General features: G+C 39.0%; 1 protein-coding gene across 4 annotated transcripts in view; it reads right to left on the reverse strand.

The window, feature by feature from the left end:
• Positions 1-8,486: 8,486 nt before the first annotated feature.
• The window catches only part of LOC144601774 (RNA-binding protein 5-like), a 30,505-nt gene continuing 17,381 nt past the window's right edge, over positions 8,487-21,610 (reverse strand). For 3 of the 4 annotated variants that reach the window (XM_078414173.1, XM_078414171.1, XM_078414175.1), the window contains 14 exons: positions 20,853-20,940; positions 19,817-19,903; positions 17,310-17,400; positions 15,190-15,272; positions 14,472-14,547; positions 14,239-14,330; positions 13,400-13,564; positions 12,251-12,400; positions 12,077-12,154; positions 10,864-11,058; positions 10,686-10,760; positions 10,497-10,594; positions 9,900-10,032; positions 8,487-8,965 (listed from right to left, as the gene is read on the reverse strand). In XM_078414173.1, coding sequence (XP_078270299.1) covers positions 8,840-8,965; positions 9,900-10,032; positions 10,497-10,594; positions 10,686-10,760; positions 10,864-11,058; positions 12,077-12,154; positions 12,251-12,400; positions 13,400-13,564; positions 14,239-14,330; positions 14,472-14,547; positions 15,190-15,272; positions 17,310-17,400; positions 19,817-19,903; positions 20,853-20,940 — 1,537 coding nt within the window. In that variant the 3' untranslated portion in view covers positions 8,487-8,839. The remainder of the gene's footprint in view (positions 8,966-9,899; positions 10,033-10,496; positions 10,595-10,685; positions 10,761-10,863; positions 11,059-12,076; positions 12,155-12,250; positions 12,401-13,399; positions 13,565-14,238; positions 14,331-14,471; positions 14,548-15,189; positions 15,273-17,309; positions 17,401-19,816; positions 19,904-20,852; positions 20,941-21,610) is intronic. The other variant, XM_078414174.1, reaches the window with a different exon arrangement.

Genomic DNA, 21,610 nt, shown 5'->3' on the forward strand with positions numbered 1-21,610 from the left:
ACTACATGCAGAGTTCACACACAGGCTTCACCACCTCACCCCATCTGGTTGGTTCCACCAGTCATTCGCGTGACCCCAACCTCCATCATTCCTCCACCTGCCGGTCTCCCGACTCTACCACCATCCCCCCTACCCCCACTTCTCATAACCTGCCCCCACTTCTCATAACCTGCCCATTATCACAACTCTATTCGCCGCTCACCTCTGGCCCTCTCTTATCACTCTCCCTCTCCTCTTCATACTGAGCACACTGCGGGAGCACACTGCAGCACAGCGCCAGAGACCCGGGTTCGATCCCGACTACAGGTGCCGTCTGTACAGAGTTTGGACGTTCTTCCTGTGACCACACGGGTTTTCTCCGGGTGCTCCGGTTTCCTCCCACACTCCAAAGACGTACAAGTTTGTGGGTGAATTGGCTTCAGTAAAAATTGTAAATTGTCCCTAGTGTGTGTAGGATAGTGTTAATGTGCGTGGATCGCTGGTTGGCCTGGACTCGGAGGGCTGAAGGATCTGTTTCCGCGCTGTATCTCTAAACTAAACCAAACTAAAATCTACCACCGCCACTCTGAGTCCTAATGCAGAGTCTTGACCTGAAACACTGACCTGTCCTTTCACCCCAAACCCCTGCTCCTCCTCCTACCATGAGGACCTCCAGCAGATTGTTGCTTTAAAAAGCCTGTGTTGTTCTTTTTGGAGATAACTCTCTTTCTGATGATCGCAATGTACTCTATTCCTGATCATGTTTCTCAATTTAGTTGTTTTCCTTTGCTTCCTTTTATACAAAAATTACATTTCTTGAACAACTTGTTCTGTACTCAAAGGTCAAGTGGAACATTGCTAATGGAAAACCATCTCAGGCTGACGCAAGTGTTGACACGGATCACTCTTTCATTAGTGCGTCATCGATGCTGAAAAAAAAACGTCTTTAGATTAACCCCATCAATAAATGAAGCTCTCTGATGTCTGTAGAAAAGTCATAACTTTGGTAGCCAGGACAGTGGAACCCCCCCCCCCCCCCCCTGTTCTTCAACTGCAATCATAGCAGCGTTCCCTCCTCCCATTCTACCCAACCTCCAGGCCTGATACAAGGCAGTATTGTATGGTAGGAATGCAGTTACCGAGTCATCCAAGTCTCTCTCTGTTGGATGCTTCCTAATAGTATCAACAGCTCCAATGCTTGGGGAACTATCTGCAGGTGGGCCTATGGATAGACTTTGGATTCTTGCAGCAGCACCACAGATATGATAAACAATATCCATTGTGCCATAACTGCCAGAGGTTTATCTTGCTCAAAATGAATCTCAACACCTATTTATAACATCAATGTTTGTACAATGAGGAATAAATAGAGCTATTGAAATGTTCAGATGTACAGATGTACAAGGGCAGCAGAGTGGCGCAGCAGCAGACTTACTGCCATTACAGCGCCAGAGACTTGGGTTTGATCCTGCACAAAGTTTATATGTTCTCCGTGACCGCGTGGGTTTGCTCCCACATTCCAAAGACATACAGGTTCGTAAGTTGATTGGCTTCAGTAAGAATTGTAAATTGTCCCTAGTGTGTAGGATGGTGCTAGTGTACGGCGATCGCAGGTCGGCATGGACTCGGTGGGCTGAAGGGTCTGTTTCCGTGCTGTATCTCTAAAGTCTAAAATTGGGCACTGCGGGCATCCTGCTATTGCCGCATGTTTTGAGATCACAGAGGTATGCTGGTGTGAAAACAGAAGTCATGGCAGTATGATTTTTTTAAAGATTCTGCTGAGTAATTCAGTCGAGCATTACTCTACCACCACAGACTAGACTTTCCATTGATGCACCACCCATTGTCAAAGATTTTGAGGACTTGTACTTTGGTTGATATATTAGAAATAAAAACTAATAATAGGTTAATAATAATATTGGAATACAAGGGAATAGGACATTTTCCTTTTATTGGTGTACAGAGGAACTGCAGATGTTGGTTTACACCAAAGATAGACACAAAATGCTGGGGTAACTCAGTAGGTCAGGCAGCATCTCTGGATAGAAGTGATGGGTGACGTTTCAGGTCGAGACCCTTCTTCAGACACATTTTGTATCTATTTTCCTTTTATTGGTTTTTATTCCAAAGATATCTACCACAGTACAAATCCTCCCACATGTACACTATTCACTCGTATTTAGAGATTTCTTTTAAATTTTACAGTTTAGGCTTGTCTCACTGTCAACAATGGACTTCAAACATGCTGTAAACCTTGTGCTTTTATCTCTTTACCAAGCCTCTATTCAACTCAACACGCTTGTATACGATTTCTCATCCACACTTCTGATTCACCATTCCCCCAGTCACCAGCCCTTCATCAATACAAGCCGGATGTTCCATTTTTCTTTTCAAAGATGCAGAGGAAAACAACTAAATTATCACTGCTCAAGATGAAACATGTCCATAATTTACTTGGCGCTTGTACCCGACATGGATGTAGTTTATCAAAGTATCACAACATCTATTTATAGTGCTGATAATGGCACAATGGGGAATAAAAGGGGAGAGATATTGTGCACTGGAAAGTGAATTGTCAACGTCAACATCAACTCACCAGCAACAGCCTCAGATGCACCTCACGAATAATACTAAGCATCAGAGGCAACAATCAATATTTTCACTTCATAGCCCTTTAACATTACAGAACAACAGACAAGAAGTATTATTCTTCAAGCACAATTTGCACACCTAATAAATGGGTAGGAAGGAACTGCAGATGCTGGTTTAAACCAAAGATAGACACAAAAAGCTGGAGTAACCCTTTGGGACAGGCGGCATCTCTGGAGAAAAGGAATGGGTGACGTTTTGGGTCGAGACCCTTCTTCTTCAGACCCCTCTGAAGGGTCTCAACCCAAAACGTGTCTATCTTCACCCAAAGAATGTGCCAGTGAGTCCATTTTTTGATCATTGGTGGGATACTGAAAGGAATGAGCTTGCTACTTGGAGCATAATCTTTTATACATTAAATTGCAAAGGTTTTATATTGGGGAAATTGCAGAAACAAAGAATACTGTTCATTTTTTCTGTATTTAGGGCTGTAATTCTCTTCATGAAATATTATTTTTGATACAATATTACCCTTTTCCCGAAGGTCAGATAGGACACTGAGAGCTGTGTATTTTTAAACTGTTTACTTTGTTTCCTGCTCCTAACAGCAGATATTCAAGGTTATTCTGTAGAGAATAGGCACTTTTCTGGGGAAATGCCAGAGTCTGCACATGCTGTGAACTTTCCAATGTTTCTCCGTGTTCAGTTCCTGCTAACCACCTCTCCATGCCCTGCTTAAAGAATTCTTAATTGCCACAACCATTTACTATTGCCAGCAATGACAACCCAATCTAATCACCATTGTAGCATTCACAAATTACTTAGATGTTGCAAATGCTATCAGCCATACTTGGGGGAAGATATCTAGACTCTTTCTTACTGAAGCACCCAGTCTCAAAACTGACAATGGTACACTGTATAATGCATCATGATTATAACACAGTGTATACTCAGATCTTAAAGTACATTAACATTCTTGTAAACAAAAGTAATGGTTATGCTATTGCCATTTACATTTCTGCCAAACATTCTGCTATATCAATTCTTGCATCCTTTTTGGTGTGCAATATCACCTCTTGTCATTTTATCCCCCATCCCCAACATGGTCCCTCTAATTCTTTCTTGCTGTACCACCGCCCATCCTTCCCAGCCTCTGTACACCCTTTATCATTAAGCCTCCAACTTTTATATCCAAGAGAGTTAAACTCTGCCTCTCTGCAGGTACTGCCAGATCTTCTGAATATTTTCAGCCATGTTAATATTTATTTCCACTATGCACATTCTGCTTTAATGTTCAAACATGGAATGCACTACATGAAACTAGAATCCGTAATTCCATCTGGATATATGGGGAAAAAAAACTGACATTGGGAATAAGACTGTATACATCGCCTGCAGGCGGCTGGTACTACTTGTGAAATAACGGCAACACAATGTGGAAACTCATTTTAAGTACTTATATTTGCATTTGTTCAACTGCTCTCCAGTCCAATTCATTATTTTAAAGAGTTTGTAATCCTACTTCCCTCAGAAGAGAAATATGTATATTCTTTTTGCACCTATTTAAAAATTCTCTCAACATTGGGATGGCACAGAGTGCACAGCACTGGAGTTGCTGCCTTACAACGTCAAAGATCTGGAATCTGACTACGGGTACTGTCTGTACGAAGCTTGCACGATCTCCCAGTGACCGCGTGAATTTTCTCTGGGTGCACTCCAAAGACGTGCAGGTTTGTCGGTTAATTGGCTTCTGTAAATTGTCCCTAGTGTGTAGGAGGCAAAACTGGGATAACAGAACTAGCGTATGGGTGATCGATGGTCAGTGCAGACACGGTGGGATGAAGGTCCTGTTGTCATGCTGTATCTCTAAGTTAAACTAATTAGAAATGACAAGAGTGAAATTTGAGGAATGAAGCACTGTGAATAAAGCTTGTTTCTGTAACCTAAAGAATTACACCTATCCTTAATAGCTCACAATCCCAACTACCTTTTAAAAAAATATTTTAAAGTTGGAGCACAAATTGTTCCTTACTAACACAAGTGCATTGGAAATGGCAAAGCACTGTGACTAGAGGTGACATTGCACCTGCAGTCAGATCTTTGTGAAAATTACTGTAAGTGTACAGTATTGTCTTCAAACCCTTGAAATCAATACTAACCTAATTTAAAAGGAATGCCTGCTGTGTAATGGGTAATTTATGAAAGCTGCAGCTGATATACTTCAAGCGAGAGGAATAATGTCAGGTTAGTAAACAGAGCACCACAATCTTATTAATATTCCATTTAATAAAATATTGACCATACGTTACTCAACAGGAAGACCACAGCAAGAGACATTGGGTGCTGGAGTAACTCAGTGGGTCGGGCATCTCAAGAGAACATGGATAGACGATGTTTCAGGTCGAGACTCTTCTTCAGGCTGATAGTAGGAAAGTTAGAAGAATGGAGGAGTAGCATTACAATTGAAGCACAGATTGCTACAGTAGCTCATTGAGTCAGGTAGCTTCTCAGGCGATCAAGGGTAGGCAATAATTTGGGTCGGGACCCTTCTTCAGACTGATTGTAAGGGGGAAGAAAGCTGGAAGAGGGGAAGGGCAGGATTACAAAAGATGACACAGTGCTGGAGTAACTCAGCAGGTCAGGCAGCATCTCAAGAGAACATGGATAGTTGACGTTGAGTCGGGACCCTTCTTCCAACTTTCTTCTGTTTCTTCTAGTCAGAAACATTATCTTTGGGTTAGGGGACAAGGAGAAAGGGTGTTCATCCAAATGCTATGCTTGTTGAGATCAGTGTCATAACCTCAGTGCAAATAACGAGTTTAATTATTTTAAGGTTACAAAGGAGAGTGCCTTATGCAGCTAACCACCAAGTCTTTCAAAAATTTTAAGATAATGAAAAGGAACAGCAGATGTCCTTTTGACCTGAGCTAGCAGGGAAAATGACACAGGTTCTGATTGGAAGTTTAGTTTAGTTTAGTGTGTAAAGAGGCCCTTCAGCCCACCGAGTCCATGGCGACCAGCGATCCACGCACTTCCGACAAACTATCCGACACACATTAGGGACAATTTACAATTTTACCAAGCCAATTAGCCTACAAACCTGTACATCATTGGAATGTGGGTGGAAACCGGAGCTCCTGGTGAAAACCCATGCAGATCACGGGGAGAGCGTGCAAACTCCATACAGACAGCACCTGTGGTAAGGATCGAACCTGGGTCTCCGGCGCTAAGGCAGCACTCTACCGCTGCACCACTGAGCCGTCCCAAAAGTAGTTACTACATCTATTATTTCATTAATTTGAAACTTGTATTTCCAAGATTGAAGATGATTCATTAAGGGTATCCTTTGCTATTTCCTCCTTTGGCAGCTATTCAGGGACAAGGACAATATGTTTCCACTCCAGATTTGAGCAGTGATAAACAGCCTTATATGAATTGCTATAGTTTGGGATGGGCATTGCTCCTAGCTATCGCATGGTCTTGATGAAACAAGAGCTTGGTCCAGTCATAAGGTCCAAGACATCATAAAGCTTCACCTTTATGACCTTCTGAACGATATCTTCCATTCACGAACCCAAGTCTGAAGTTCAGCCGTCAACACAAACTTGAAGAGCGTGGACAGATTAACGATGGCAAAAAGGTCAATATGGGCAAGTAGTTAATCCTATTTTAAATCCAAAAATAAGTGACAAGAGTGAGACCGTAAAAAAAGGGCTAATTGAAGTTAATGCATTTTATACTGTCCAAATATTCAGTATATATTTTCCCTCTTTACGTGATTTCTAGACCAGCTGAATTTACACTTCACTTTCAATGGAAATGAACATCCAGAATAGTCTGTAGCAACAAAGAACTGCAGATGCTGGTTTATTCCAAATATAGACACAAAATGCTGGAGTAACACAGGTCTAAAGAAAAAGGATGGGTAATGGTTTGGGTTGTGACCCTTCTTCAGACTGAAAGTAGGGGGAGGGGGAAGAGCTGGAGGCGAGAAAAGACCAGGACCAATCAGGGCCAGGTCTTTTCTCGCCTCCAGCTCTTCACCTGCTCCATACTTTCACTCTGAAGGGTCCCAACCTGAAATGTCACCCATCCTTTTTCTAAAGTAATCCTGCCTGACCTAATGCGTTACTCCTGTACTTTGTCTATCCAAAAAGTTTGTACAAATACTAACAGCTAAAAAAAGCCTAATTACGCTAACTATGAATAGAAAAGCAGATTGATAAAATTTCAAGCTCCATATCCAATGTGTTTCATAAAATAATGCTGTTGCCATACGATTGTAGATCAACAGGTCCATAATTTACATCACTTCTTTCTATTGTAAGTGGGTCCTTTGTGCTACAAATTGGATAGCAACTGAGTAAGCGACATATACATCAAGCTGTAACTCCATAGATAGGAGCAGCTCACAGTATTTGGTTCCTCATGTGCTGCGCCCAACAAGTTCATATTCCATGAACAAATTAATAAATTACATCTCTTCCATGTCATGGTACAACTAGGATCAAACCAGAAGAATAACATGACGACTAAATTCTTTGACACAAAGCAGATGATATTAAGGAGCTACTTGAATGCTACGTTTAAGTTGTGACTTTGCAACCGCTTTGAAATGCACTCTGCATAATGTTCAGTGCAAATAGTGATTTACTAATCTCATTGTTTTTCCATGTTGTGCATATTTTAAACCCAAAACCATTTGCTTTCCCTTTTATCTCCTCTTCCAGTTATATCAAAAGTTGAACATTGCTCATTTATCTGGAAGATTTCTTCCATGTCGTTTACTGGCCTGACATCAGTCAGATGTCCCACTCAAATGCAAAATTTTCACATTCCCTGACAATACAGGTATTATTTGCGCCATGCTTATATCTATTATATCTATACCAGCTCAGACCCATCCTATCAGTTCCATCCCCGCATCCATTTCCCTGAATACATATTTGCACACACATGCCCATTAGCACCCCACCTCATACCAATCATTTTATCACTCACCAACACTAGGCAATTCATCTACCAACCTCTTTGGTGTGGGGGAAACCAGACCACCCAGTCACAGGGAGAATGTGCAAACTCTAGAGCACTGGAGGGCAGAATGAAACCCAGGTCACAGGAGCCCTGAGGCAGCTACACTAACTGTAGCATCACTGTGTCCGAAAGCATGGCCATGCAAATGACTCCATAAGAGCTTCCACAAGTACCAAGTGGTTCACCACTGTGCTTACTCCAAGGAGATTCAAAGTTGTTCTTAGTACCACGCAGCTCAAAATTATATTTTTTATTAGCTGAAATATTTTAAGCTATAAATTTATTCAATTATCCATCGCACTCCCACACTAATCCCTATGCTTCTAACTACATTGAACATGACCCCAATGTTATTCCTTTTGTAACACCCACAAACATCCATTTTATCCTGCCTCTATATATGTGCATAGACAAATCTCAAATTCATTCCCATACTGATGATCAATCTGAAATGCAAGTGGTAAAAATCTCTAAACAAATGTTGCATGGCCTGTGGGAATAAAAATTTGAACTGCTTTTTTCAAGTTTCTCTTGTCTCTCTCTGATCCTTTGTTATCTCTTTACCCAACCCCTCACATTTCGCAACTCTGCAGGAACTATTTGTCCTAGAATCTATGCCAGCTCTGACGTATCCTATCAACTGCACTTTCACATCATTCCCCTGACAAATATTCTCAAGCACATCCCCATTAACACCCCACCTCATATCAAACCTCTTACCACCCTTCAACAATAGAGACTTTACATCGGCTAATTCACCTACAAACCCACACGTGCTTAGGATGTGTTAGGGAACTTGGACTTAAAAATCAATCCTGCAATTTAAGGCTGTGTTTCTCTCTTATTCAGAACTCCAAAATAAACCAGCAGTTTTATTAGCACCGAGGAATTTATTTAGGGAACAAGAGAAAAGTAGAAAGAATTATTCAAAATAATCGGGTTTACAGCTACTATCTCAGAATCTGTACAAAGGCAGATGATTATAATACAGAATGTACAATTAGCCGATTTTGTATCAAAATCCATAACGCAACAAATCTTCCCCTCGTATGTCATGCCCACCAGCATTTCATAATCTCCAGTTTTACAAGGTCATAATTTAAAAGACTAAATTGCGGATTTTTTTGTTGGAACTTAGAAATATAACAAAAGCAGGAAGTGAAAAAAATGACACATATTCTTCCTTGGTACAACAAAACAGTAACAATATTTATAATATTTACACCACCAAGAAATATTATTCCATTTCCGAGAATCTGGCAAACATGGCTTTTCGAACAGCATCTTTGTAGGTGTCTGCAGTGTTGACTCCATAAGAGCCTCCACGTGTTCCAAGTCCGGCTCCTTTCATTCGCAACTGAGCCTGTTCCAAGGAGATTCAAAATTGTTCTTAGTACCATGCAGCTCAAAAAGGCACAAAATTATAATCTTAAGTGGCAGAAATATTTTAAGCTGTATAGACAGTTCTATTTTAAAATAATATTCATGCTGCTATTGGCTCAGTGCCTTCCTTGCCATTGGTCAGGTCACTGGGCTGGAAGCTTTTCACTCTATCATATCATATCATATATATACAGCGCGGAAACAGGCCTTTTCGGCCCACCAAGTCCGCGCCGCCCAGCGATCCCCGCACACTAACATTATCCTACACACTAGGGACAATTTTTACATTTACCCAGCCAATTTACCTACATACCTGTACGTCTTTGGAGTATATTTGGAGTATACGTCTACCTCAGTATATTTGACAATAACCTAAACTAAGAGCAGCGGATATTCCTCTGACAGCATAATAAGCTAACTTAGTACAATGGAGCAACTTGGTTAGAAATGATCTCTCAATGTCTTGCACTTGTTCTCCACTTCCTCCTCCCCAATTACATCATGGCTGCCAGCCATACAAGTATTTGCAACCTAATCTGTAGTCTCTTTTTTGCTCTGGTTTATTTTCACCCACATGTTTAGACCGTAATGTTGTATCCTTATTGTTTTGATGTGTTTATGCTTTATTCTTAATTGTTAACTGTATGGTTGTGTTGTCATTTGAGAGCAGAGCACCAAGGCACATTCCTTGTATTGCACATACTTGTCCAATAAACTTATTCATTCATTAATACCCTGTCTGCTTCACAACGAACCCACTGAAGTCAATGCACTGTACTGCCTTTTAGAATTATTTTAATTCTTAAAATCAAAATGTAGTCCTATATCAAACTCAATCCGTCCTCCAATAATGTAGTTGTTGAAGTTCAAGCTTCTACGTGGCTAAGTTCATGAATAGTCAAAAACAAACAAACCTCGATTGGTGCAACAATGCCTTGTTGATTTCGACCAAGTCCTGAACCTTCTTTCCAGCCCATGGCTTGTAACATTCTGCTTCCAATATTATCACTACCGATGCCATCTTTGGTTGGTTGTTCAAAATCACTGCTAAAAAAGACATTCACAGCACAAGAAAACTTATTTTCTACTTTTCATGCTGCTATTTGTACAGAGAACGTTTTTCAAATATCAAAAAGGTTGAAACGTGACACAAGGTCAGCATAGGAAACAGAAAGTTGTAAGATCATTGATCTATAGGAAACTAGATTCCCCAGTGAAGAATAAGAATGAGCAAGCTAGCAGAGTAGCTGCAGTTAGTGGGAATCTAATGACAAATACCCTAACAGCGAGGATGCACATGGCATCAAGTAACCATCACTAATGGCATAGCGGAAGTATTGGAACAATTGATATTGTCTATCACTGTGGATGGTGGGAGAAGTGCATAGGCCCAATGATATCCAATGGATCATAGCAAAGTATAACTGACCAAAAAATGCTAAACAAATCAAGTTTCAGTGATATGGGAGTGATGGAAATGGCTTCATACATGGAGGAACATCATCACTCACACAACTTGTGGTGCAAATAACTTCTTCCTCTTGGGCTCGGGAGGCTCTGGGATCCCATATTTCTCTCTCCTTTCTGCTGCCCTGTCTCTGTACTTCATCTGTGGAAAGAGTTAAGATTCAGTGATACCAAATTTTCAAAATAAAAGTACTACAGGCAAATGCTCCAATTTGTAGAAAAGAAGATCATACCTCTCTCTCTGTCTTCTCCAAAGCTTCAAGATCCATATCACTCATCTTTGCTCTTTTGTGAATCTCTAAATTTTGCTTTATGGTAAAAAGAAACAAATTGTAATTGCATAATTTAAGGAAGGGCTATTGTAAAAAATTTCAAATGTACACTAATTTTTCTTTTGCTAGATCTATATACCTTGTGCAATTCTGAGAGCTGCTGGTGTCTGATGAGTGTCTCTTTACTTGGAAACTGTCGTCGACATAAAAGGCAGGCCATTTTCTTCCAATCTGTCAGCTTCTCCTCTCCATCCTCGGCCTTTTCCTGCTCTTCTTCTGTATCACTTTCTCCGCTGTAAGCTGCCACAAGTCCTTGCGGAGGACTTGCTTTTCTCTGAATTAAAGAAACAAAGGTTTATGTAGGTATCACAAGCTAAACAGTACATGTACATGCACGATCCTTGTAAATATAGTTGCCTCTTAAATTGGTAATTCAGTGTACAAATAATTCTTAGCAATTCTGCATCTCTTGTTTCTTTTACAGTGGATACAATCATTCTACCATAAATTATGTTCAATTAATAAAGAGACAAAGTGCTGGAACAACTCAACGGATCCAGTAAATCCAGCACTTTGCGTCTCTTTATGTAAACCAGCATGTCCAGTGCCTTGCTTCTTCAATTAACCTAAAATTTATATCAGACTGGACATTGCTGGTAAACCATTTAATGGTTGGTATCTTTAAAAGAATTCAAAATAATTTTTAAAAACTACCCAATATTGCCCAGGCTGCTTCAAAGGAACGAAAAGAAATAGTTCCTTCAGACTCAATATTCTGAAGTTACTTTAAGGAATGCATGATTCTACTTTGACTTGCTGCAGTAATGTCCGCTAGAATGCACTCTTAAGTAGCAAACTACAATAATTTCACTCTAATGTCATATGTAGAGTAAGAAAGTACAACACATTACAATTGAGCAAAATGAATCCCTTTGCAAAGATTTTGGAATTCTCAAACAAGCCCTAAAACAAACTGTGGTCAGGCAGAGTATGCAGAAATGCTAGTGCCAGCAACCAATTCAAATGGGGCTTTTCATGCCCACATGTTCATCTGATTTTCAATGTGCAAATTCAGTGTGTGCCACATCAAGTTGCACATGAAAACAATATTCAGTAACGAAGAGTTACCAAAAGCCACATGTCAATCTTGACATTTGCAAACATGTTTACACATAAACGCTGGAAATATTCATCAGGCAGCATCTGTGACACAAGAACATCATGTTTAAGTTCGTGACCTTTCATTAAAACTACACAGATGCTACCTGACCTGATAATTTCAAGCATTTTTTGTTGGTTGGTTTATATTTCCATCGCTTGCAGTATTTACACGCATCAGTTTACAGTCTAACCTTCAGCGTGTAGTCCTCTTCATCAGCAGACCTCTTCAGCATCTCTATTCTTGTTGGCGACCTCTCTGCTGACATAGCCTGTAATAGCAGTGCCACACAGAATTAAAGTGATATATTCCTGTATAAGATCTTTTGAACAACAAACTTGTACTCAAAGTCAATGAAAATTTGCACCTTTTTCTCAAACAAAGCAAAGCCCGCATCTGCTGCTGCAGATTCCTTCTTCTCATCTTCTCTTTGTGTACCAAAAGGCTGAAAGCTGGTTTTGACATTTTCTTTCTGTTTGTTCAAACTCTTGGCCCATCGTTCCATGTCCTTGGCAATCTAAAGGGCCATAATCACATTATTGGTTATTTGGGAGTAACACAACAACTCAACCTAAAACGTCACTCACTCCTTCGCTCCAGAGATGCCCCCTGTCCCGCTGAGTTGCTCCAGCATTTTGTGTCTATCTTCGATTTAAACCAACATCTGCAGTTCTTTCCCACACAAAACCTGATTTGAAACATACTAAGTAGTGAGTGTTAATAAAATATATATTGAACCCACTTGTAGAGTGAACTGAAAGTTTGAGGATGGCATGGGACAATACTTTGTCTTTGTATTTTCAAATCCTCTTTCTGCCCAGAAGTACACTCAATTTCATAGAAAGACAATGGAGATGAAAGGAAAAAAGCAGCGGGCATGTCAAAATGGCCCATGGTTGATAAAAGAGTTGGTTTAGAAAAAGGGAAGTTACAATTGTACAAGGTACTGGTGAAGCCACACCTCAACTACGGTACACAATTTAGATCCCCTTAAAAATATATAGACATTGGAGACAGTTCAAAGGAGATTCACCAGGCAAATTCCCAGGCTCTTGTCACTGGCAGTGAGAAAAAAAACGAACATTATTCTTTGCAGTCTCGAAAACTGAGGAATGTTCCGATTGAACCATAAAATCCTGAGTGGGCACAATAACATAGATGCTGAGATGTTTCAACTGGAATTGAATCTTAAATATGGGAGAGAAAAAAAAAAAATTACAGACCTATTATTTAAAAGAGGTCTGTTGGAACTTTTCATAGAGTGCCAATTCCCGACCCAGCAAGTTTGTGGAGATTATATCATAACGTTTTGAAAGGTCAAGCAATTGAGGGTTATGGGAACAGGCACCAGATACAAGGCAGATCAGCCGTGATCACATTGAATGACGGGGATAGGCTTGAGAAGGGTGGCGTTCTAGGTAGTATTGATACCCATTTGCACATGGATATCAATACTACCTAGAAAATAGATCTATTTTAACAATACTTTGTATGAAGCATTCGTTTTCCTTTTTACCTGTTGTGCTGTTTTGCTCTTTGGTTTCTCTTTCTTCTCTTTGCCATCTTTATTAGATGCACTAGCAGCAGAGTTCTGCTGTGCAGTATATTCTGACGCAGGCAAGTACTTCTGCTTCTCTCCATCCCAGTACAGATATTGCTGAGTTTGTGCATTGTAGTAGTACTGGAATGAATTTTTTTAAAAGTTAGTCTTCAATACACTTTGGATTCTAAAGGAATAGCAATAAGCAAGCTACTGGAAAAGTGACAGTAAACCAAATGAAAGATGTGGGAATATTCCATTAACGACAATTTATCTACTATGTTTTGCCGAGGGAGTGGGGTATAGCCGAGGGAGTGGGGTATTGCCAAGGGAGTGATTACCGAGGGTGGAGTGATTACCGAGGGTGTGGAGTGATTACCGAGGGAGCGGGGTGATTACTGAGGGAGTGGGTTATTACTGAGGGAGTGGGTTATTACTGAGGGAGTGGGGTATTACTGAAGGAGTGTGGTATTACTGAGGGAGTGGGGTATTACTGAGGGAGTGGGTATTACTGAGGGAGTGGGGTATTACTGGAGCCTGGTCTGTCAGGCGAACCCAGATAAATATATCAATACATCATGAAGCTCTTTCTGCTTCCAAGCCAATAATTATTCCTGTGAAACATCAATAAAGAAAATCATTTGGTCATTTATCTCATTGACATATGTGGGAACATGCTCTATTGAAACCATACTTCTGAAGTAATTTTGCAAACTGCTTTGAAACAAACTAATAATTTATTAAGTAATGGATACGTTAACTTGCTCTTTCTTACAATATATTTGCACAGCTAACGATTTCAAGAGTCTTCGTACCTGAGAATTAGGATCATAGTAAAGTCCAGACTGCTGATCATAGTAAAATCCGGAAGAATCGTCATACTGGTAATTGGAAACATCAGGTACAGCTGCAAACAAGCATCAATACATTTAAAGAGATCACGATTCTTATCAACATGTATAAACCAAACAGCTAGCTGGACTTCAGTTTCTAAAGGCATCTAAATTACAATACTAGGTATGTATTTATTTTAATCTAAACCACTTACAGAATTTGGAGTCTGTAGATGCAGCATTTGAACTTGTACTCTGTTGACTTGTTGATGTTTGCTGTGCAGCATCTCCCTGTAGCGTACAAAAAAAGCCACATCACTTTGGTAATTTAAATATGCACCCAGTTCAATAGATTAATATATATTCACATAACACCTCGACAAATAGTCAAATATCATGGTGAACAAGGCATCCAAGAATGTGGGGAGGTCTCTGGGACTAGATCCACTCTTTAAAGTCAATAAACGATTTTAGACAAATGGCCTAACTGGGAGGAAAGGGAAATAATGCTCTCTAAAAACTAAATGGATTTTTTTTTGCATTTATTTGCAGAAATCTGAGAAAGGAATTAGGTATTACTTTGTCATGGCCATCTTGGAAATGCACATTAAGTAGATACAAGTTAAAGTCTATAGATACAGGAGTGGGGTGAAGCTTTTTTTTTTAGGCAAATTTACATAAGATGTACTGGGAGAACAAGATCTGTGCACTGAAGTTTACTTTCATCAATTTAAAGAATCATCGACCCACGTTCACAATCAGGAAAAAAAGACAGCTTTATCAACATAAATACCAAGAGTGCATGATTCAACATTCAGAATACCCCAAAAATACCAAATGGGTCTCTGAAACAGCCAATAAACTTAATGCTAATCTTTCGATATGACAAAGTAACTTTGAAAGAACCATCAGTTCCAGATAAAATAATGTTACCCGAGTATTTTGCGTGTAGGTTTGAGCATGACTTGAATATACCTGGGATGCAGGTGTGTTTAATGAAGTGCTGACAGGAGGACCTGCAAAAAAATAAAATTGTTTTTGTTTTAAAAGCTGTACACATTAACACATCAATTAAAAAAATGAAACATTGGGTCTAAAATAGTTGCTTAATTCAAACTTATATAGATTTTTTTTAATTGCCCTTTGGGATTACATACGATTTTGCCATTTTATAATTTGGATTCCATATTCCACCTAACATTCAATCTGCTGCTCATCTGATGGAAGTGCAAAAAAAGCATAATGTAAATCTGTTCCCTATTGGCAAATTAAATCCTCAAACTTCCTCTGTAAGAGAGCAATGGCTTAAGGCGGTGGCACACCAGCATCTTTTGACAATAAATTCTGGCCTTCCCAGCAATGTACACATTCCATCAATAAAGAAAAGGCACCAACTACATTCTGTAAAGCTTTAAACTGGCCCTTTGCTTTAATTTGGCTTCCACTACAGAATAAATTACAAATGCCAAATAGGGATGCAATTAAAATGTCAAACCTAACTCAATGTAACATTTTGGCGCAATTTCAACTACCAAACATAAGAAATACAATTTTAAGTTAGGAAAGATCACAATCTGCACTAAATTCACTCTTGTAAATTAGTTAATATAAATGAAATTCTAACCATTTCCTAGCTTTTAATTTTCCAATGCTCAAGTCTGCATTACACAGTAACCAACGTTTAAACCTGGATAAAATTCAACTTTTAAAACTGGATAAAACAGGCCACTGCTCGCTCTTTGCACATAACCACAAGACTTAATTTAACCCAAATTTTGATTTAGGAGCCAACTTTAAAAGTATGGTTCAAAATTAAGATTAATGAACTATGAATCCAATGATTCTACAATAAAACATGCCAAAAGATAGCAGAGCTGAATACTTGACAACCTCATCTGGAGCTAATCAATTCAACATTATTTATCCAGACAAGATTACTGTGTATTGTTCTACTGTGTATTCTTCTAGTCAAGTGAACACAGTACAACAATTACAAGCATCGACCACTGGGTCTCCCAAAATACTGACGGCATTAAAACTATAACAGAAAAACTTATTTTACAAAGCAACATATATACACAACCCTGAATGTGTGGGGAGTACATAATACCACGGGAATGCATTTCAATGTTTCATTGCCAAACTACAGGCGACCACTGCCTTACAGCCATTCGGGTTACGGAAATTCACCCTTGAATAGTTCACAAATCACTTCCCAAAAATTAAAGATATAGAATAAAATTTAAGCTAATAAATTTATGTGGAGATAAACAAACACAAAAGAAACACATTTTGTCAATTTTCATTTTTAGTCAGTACTGTGGGGCAACGAGATTTGGAGACGATGTCACTGCATCGATTAGGCTGTCAGTCACAGCCAAATCCCTCATCACCCATAGGTGAAGAGCACGGCAACTCTCTAATTTGAGACATCTGTTCATGTTATCGGACAGGAGAGGCCATGGCAAAGGAGTGTCCCGGCTGCAATTGATAACACAATCAAAGTCACGCCATGTCCAAACCCTATTGCTCTACAGCATTGAGTAAAAATAGACATTTGTTGTTTCTTTCATGAGCCTTGTTCATTCTCTCCCCCCCCACCAACAGTCTAATTTAGTTCTCAGCTGTCATCGCCAATAAAATGGTTTACTATAAGGGGAAAACATCCCATTAGAATGCATCATCGCATATAACAGTGGGAAAAGGAGGTTTGCATTTGAGAAAATCTCAATACTGTTAAGTTTTCCAGGAATGCAACTCCTCTGTAATGCGAGGTCGCCTGTATGGCATAAGTGATGTAACTTTTACTAGTTAGGCTTGAGCTGATATTTAGATACTGTTGAATTGCTGTAGATGAATGGAGACTGACAAGTTGGCAAGTTTAAAACTGAAGTTTACATAAAAAATGACCTGTGCATTTCCGAGGATATAAAGTAACCACACGCGTAATTTGTTCTTCTGCTAAACCTGATTGACTGGTTTAGTAAAGGAATAACTTTGCACCAACCTCTCAATTCAGTCTTTCTTTCTGAAAGAGAACGCTGACACCCTACCTGTGAGAGTAGCTGCTGCCTGGTATGTGACAGGAGGCTGTTGACTGGGGTCCACAGAGCCTTGTTGAAAGTACTGGTATTCCTGCGAGTACTGTGCCGATTGCACATATTTCATAGTTAGTGTGGTGCACACAGAAGAACTAATTAAGACTGCACTTTAGAATATCCGTACAAAAAATACATACAAGGCACGGTCCTGTGTTTCCAACTGAAGTAAAACTCAAAATGTTGCGGCAGTTAGGAATGCGTAGGTTTATTTTCTATTTCCGTTTCCTTCTTTAATGGGGCACATATGGCAGCTGCCAATTCTTGGACAAGCCAACCAAACAATAACCTGTTTCCAGGTTTTTGTTAGTGTTGCTCTGTAGCTGGCAACTAAGCCCACAAGTGCAGACCAGATGTACATTTTCCTTTTTGCAAGGAAGCAGCTGAATTCTACAACTGCTCCACTACTCTGCTCCTCATCCTCACCCCCCCCCGTTGAAAATGCAAGTGTCTGCTAAAACTATACTTCATGCATTACAAATGCCTCAAATTTCCAAGATTGCATATCCCAGAATTGCAGACACATCCATAAAATATTGAAGTACTGCTTTTGCAGACCAAGGATTAGGATCCCAGAAATATTCAGACACATTGGTCTGATACTTGCATGTTATTATTAACACTGGAGAATATGCAAAGTTTATAGTACATCTTGCATGTTTATATACATCAATTCATGAAGCAAATGCTGTCATTTCTATGCATGCGAGAAGAATTATAAATGGCAGGCTGTGAAGTGGAACACAAAGCATGCTATGTATTTATAAATTAAGACCAATATACTTGGTGGTGCGTTGGTACAGCATTATATGTTACGATTAAAATCGTGGCTCAGATTGAGTAAATAACCATGTTTTCATTGGGAGGGGATGAAAAAAATAATGCATGAGCAGCATAATCCCTCGCCTGATTGGCAGGAGCCTAGAAATCTAGGAGCGAGGGAATCTGATTCACATCCTACAACTAAACGATCCTGCTCAATATGGCAGACATAGTGTTAACAGAAACCTATTCGAAAATCCCTCACCATTGCCATACCTCACTTTCAACAAAGAAAATGCATATTTTTATTTAATAAAGTCCCAGATGAGGCTAAGCATATAATCTATTGGAGATCTTACACACATCAAGGTTGCATCTCAAGAGTTCCTCAAACAGTGCAAACATGTGCTGTTCTCTAAATGACAAATTCATGAATATTCCTATAGGAAATAGTGCAGTTGGGCTACAAGCCACCAGCCACATTAAAATATAACTACTGTTGAGTAATTATACCAATATAAACTGTAACACTAATCAATTCAGGATAAATTCTTGATCAGGGAAGTAGCTTGGAAGCTTCTGCTAAAAACGAAATTAAGCATGTTTTGAAATATGCTTTTTGGATAATACCATGGCACAACATGCTCACTTTTCATTCTTGTTTTCAGGAAATGGTGGGAAAAGTGGGTGTCTCCTAAACTTTTTTACACCACTCCCTACACCATAATCAAAACACCTCCAGTAAGGTAATGAAATTTTGGTTATGTCATAATGATACGTGTTCACATTTTAGTACAGGAGCAGGAGAAACTTGCTCCACAGGACTGCTGATTTGTACTCTAGTATAGATACAAGCATGGTTGCCTGTTTTAAAACCTTGACAGTTGGCAGTGAGGTGGGAAATATTCCAAATCTTGGACAAATGTAATATTTTATCAATAAAACATTAATGCAGAATTGCTCTTCCAGGTCTACTAAAGCTCTCTGTAATAGTTACTTGAGACAATACTTCAAACATTCCTGGTACAATACTTCTCCAACTTAACATCTTCCATTGCAGGTTTAATCAAGGTAAAAAAAAATACTGGGAAGGCGACAGGCCAAGCAAATGGGGAAGGATGTGAAACTAGACTAAGCACAATTAAAACTATACAATATATCTAAAATTATAAACTTTTGCTTTTAAAATGAGAATGCAAGATTCATGGCAGTCATTACAAATATGGCATCCTTTCCAGATACCAACTTCAACACTCTCAACATTACTGATTTATAAGATGCAAGTAATGAATCAGTTTATTGGACCAGGAATGATTTCACAGGCAGAATGGACTATCTGATGTTGCATTTGAAAAAGTGCTTTCATTCTTAAGGCAACTTAACAGTAGGATTAATTACCAGAATTAGAACAAAGTTTAAATATATAGAACAAAAATGATGTAAAATAACTAACTTTACATGGATTTGATAATTACGGGCAACACAGATTACGCATATAAGCTCGATCCTTTAAAATGTGCTTTGTGAGACGTTTACTTAAACAGTTACACATATTCCCCTCTGCCATATGACTCTTCAGCATAACGTCAAGTTTAACACCTGACACTTTGTTCGAGGAATAGACATCTACCTTTGCTGTTCTGCTAAATCTACTATAAAATTACTTAGTGTATTCTTATTGCCGCTGATCAACTACCAACCTGTGAATAGTGCTGATTGTAGTTATCTGAACCAGACTGTGAAGGGTAACCGTAATCCTGGTTCACTGGATCCGAAATTTGTTGAGACTTTATAAAAGGGAAGTAGATAACAGTTCAAGAATTAAAATTTAAAATCTAAAATACAAATTTACAGTTACAGCCACATTATGCAACTGTGCAATCATGGTTCTATACTTGGAGGGGGGGGGATCTGAAAACTAGAAGTGTCTCCCCACCCCATCACAATAAGTCTGAAGAAGGGTTCCGACACAAAATGTCACTTATCCACATTCTCCAAAGATGCTGCTTGACCGGCTGAGTTACTCCAGCACTTTATGACTTTTTTTGTAAACAGGCCTCTGCAGTTTCATGTATCTAAGGTACTTAAATGCGCTCCTCCAATCTACAATTTTAGCTATGGGAAACAATTCTGATGGACATTTCAGCATTCACAATTCTGGGACAGGAATTGCTATATTTCAAATGTCTCCATTTTTTCCCCCCATACACATATAGATATCCCCATACACATATAGATAGCTATATAACAATTTGAGAACCAAATTAATGACCGTATATAAATACCAATCACAACAGTTATATCTACTATGTATTAGCAAGATGTCCAAAAATAACCAACAGAATGAACAAAAGCAGCTTAGTATAATTTATTCACCCACTTCTCTTCAAGGGATAGCAAAACTATTAGCTCACTTATGTGTGCAAGATATCATAGCTAACCTTAAAGCAATTACAACTTTCTTTAAAATCTCAGGCTATTAATCATATACCAACATTAATATGAATGAATACTTTATGAATTAATGAATTCATTCATTTCAAATATGCTATTAATCATATATCAACATTAATATGAAAGTCAGTCATTTACTTTCAACTGGACTGTCACATTCCAATTTCACAGCACATTATTGATTTGTCATTTGTTTCTCAAAGTTTGTAATTATTCAATTGGAGAAAATCCTTAAAGAATTTTACAGTGCAAAATGTTTTACTTGAAACCATATGGCTTTACCTGACTTGATGACCACTGAGCTGCAGCAATGGCTGTACTTGCAACAGTCATTGCATTGATCCGATTTCCATCACCAAGAAAGAGATCCCTAACAGGAAAGCAAATTGACCATTAATAGTTCAAATTAAACCACATTATCATATTTCAGCCAAAGGCACTGAAAATCAAGTCCAAGTCCAAAGGTCTTGTAGCGTTTATTGTCATACACTAATAAGCCACCTTTCTCATAAATTTGTATACTTAGTGCTCAAAATGTGCTAAATCGGTCAGGGTGATCAAGTGACCTCGCAGACAGAAATGGATGCTGCAGTTCACTAACACAATGAAACAGTAATTCATTTCAGCTAGATTGTGGAGATGATGCCAACAAAATTTCCAAAATAAAAAGGAAGAAATGATGGAGGACAATAACAACTTCCATTGTTGTGCTCTTATCTTACTGCTTTTGTTCAAGGTAGATATAGCTTTAAAAGTCATTCTCAAAAAGCTAGAATGTTTACATGTAGCTCCACATAGTGGCAGGATGTGAAATTGACTTGGGAATTTCCCAAGTCTTCAAATGTGCAATCATAGGAAGGAGTAGAAATTATAAGGAGACAGGAAAGGTCCGTGCCTATTATTCCATCGTGTTTCTCCAATGCTATCTCCAACACTTGGCAAAGAGCTGCAACATAGGCTTTCTGTTTATCATTTCAGGTTTAGACATAAAGACTAAATTTCGCAGAGAGAAAACTTACAATTTACAGTCACCTGGTTTC

Source organism: Rhinoraja longicauda, chromosome 17 (assembly GCF_053455715.1).
Source record: "Rhinoraja longicauda isolate Sanriku21f chromosome 17, sRhiLon1.1, whole genome shotgun sequence".
Classification (NCBI taxonomy): domain Eukaryota; kingdom Metazoa; phylum Chordata; class Chondrichthyes; order Rajiformes; family Arhynchobatidae; genus Rhinoraja; species Rhinoraja longicauda.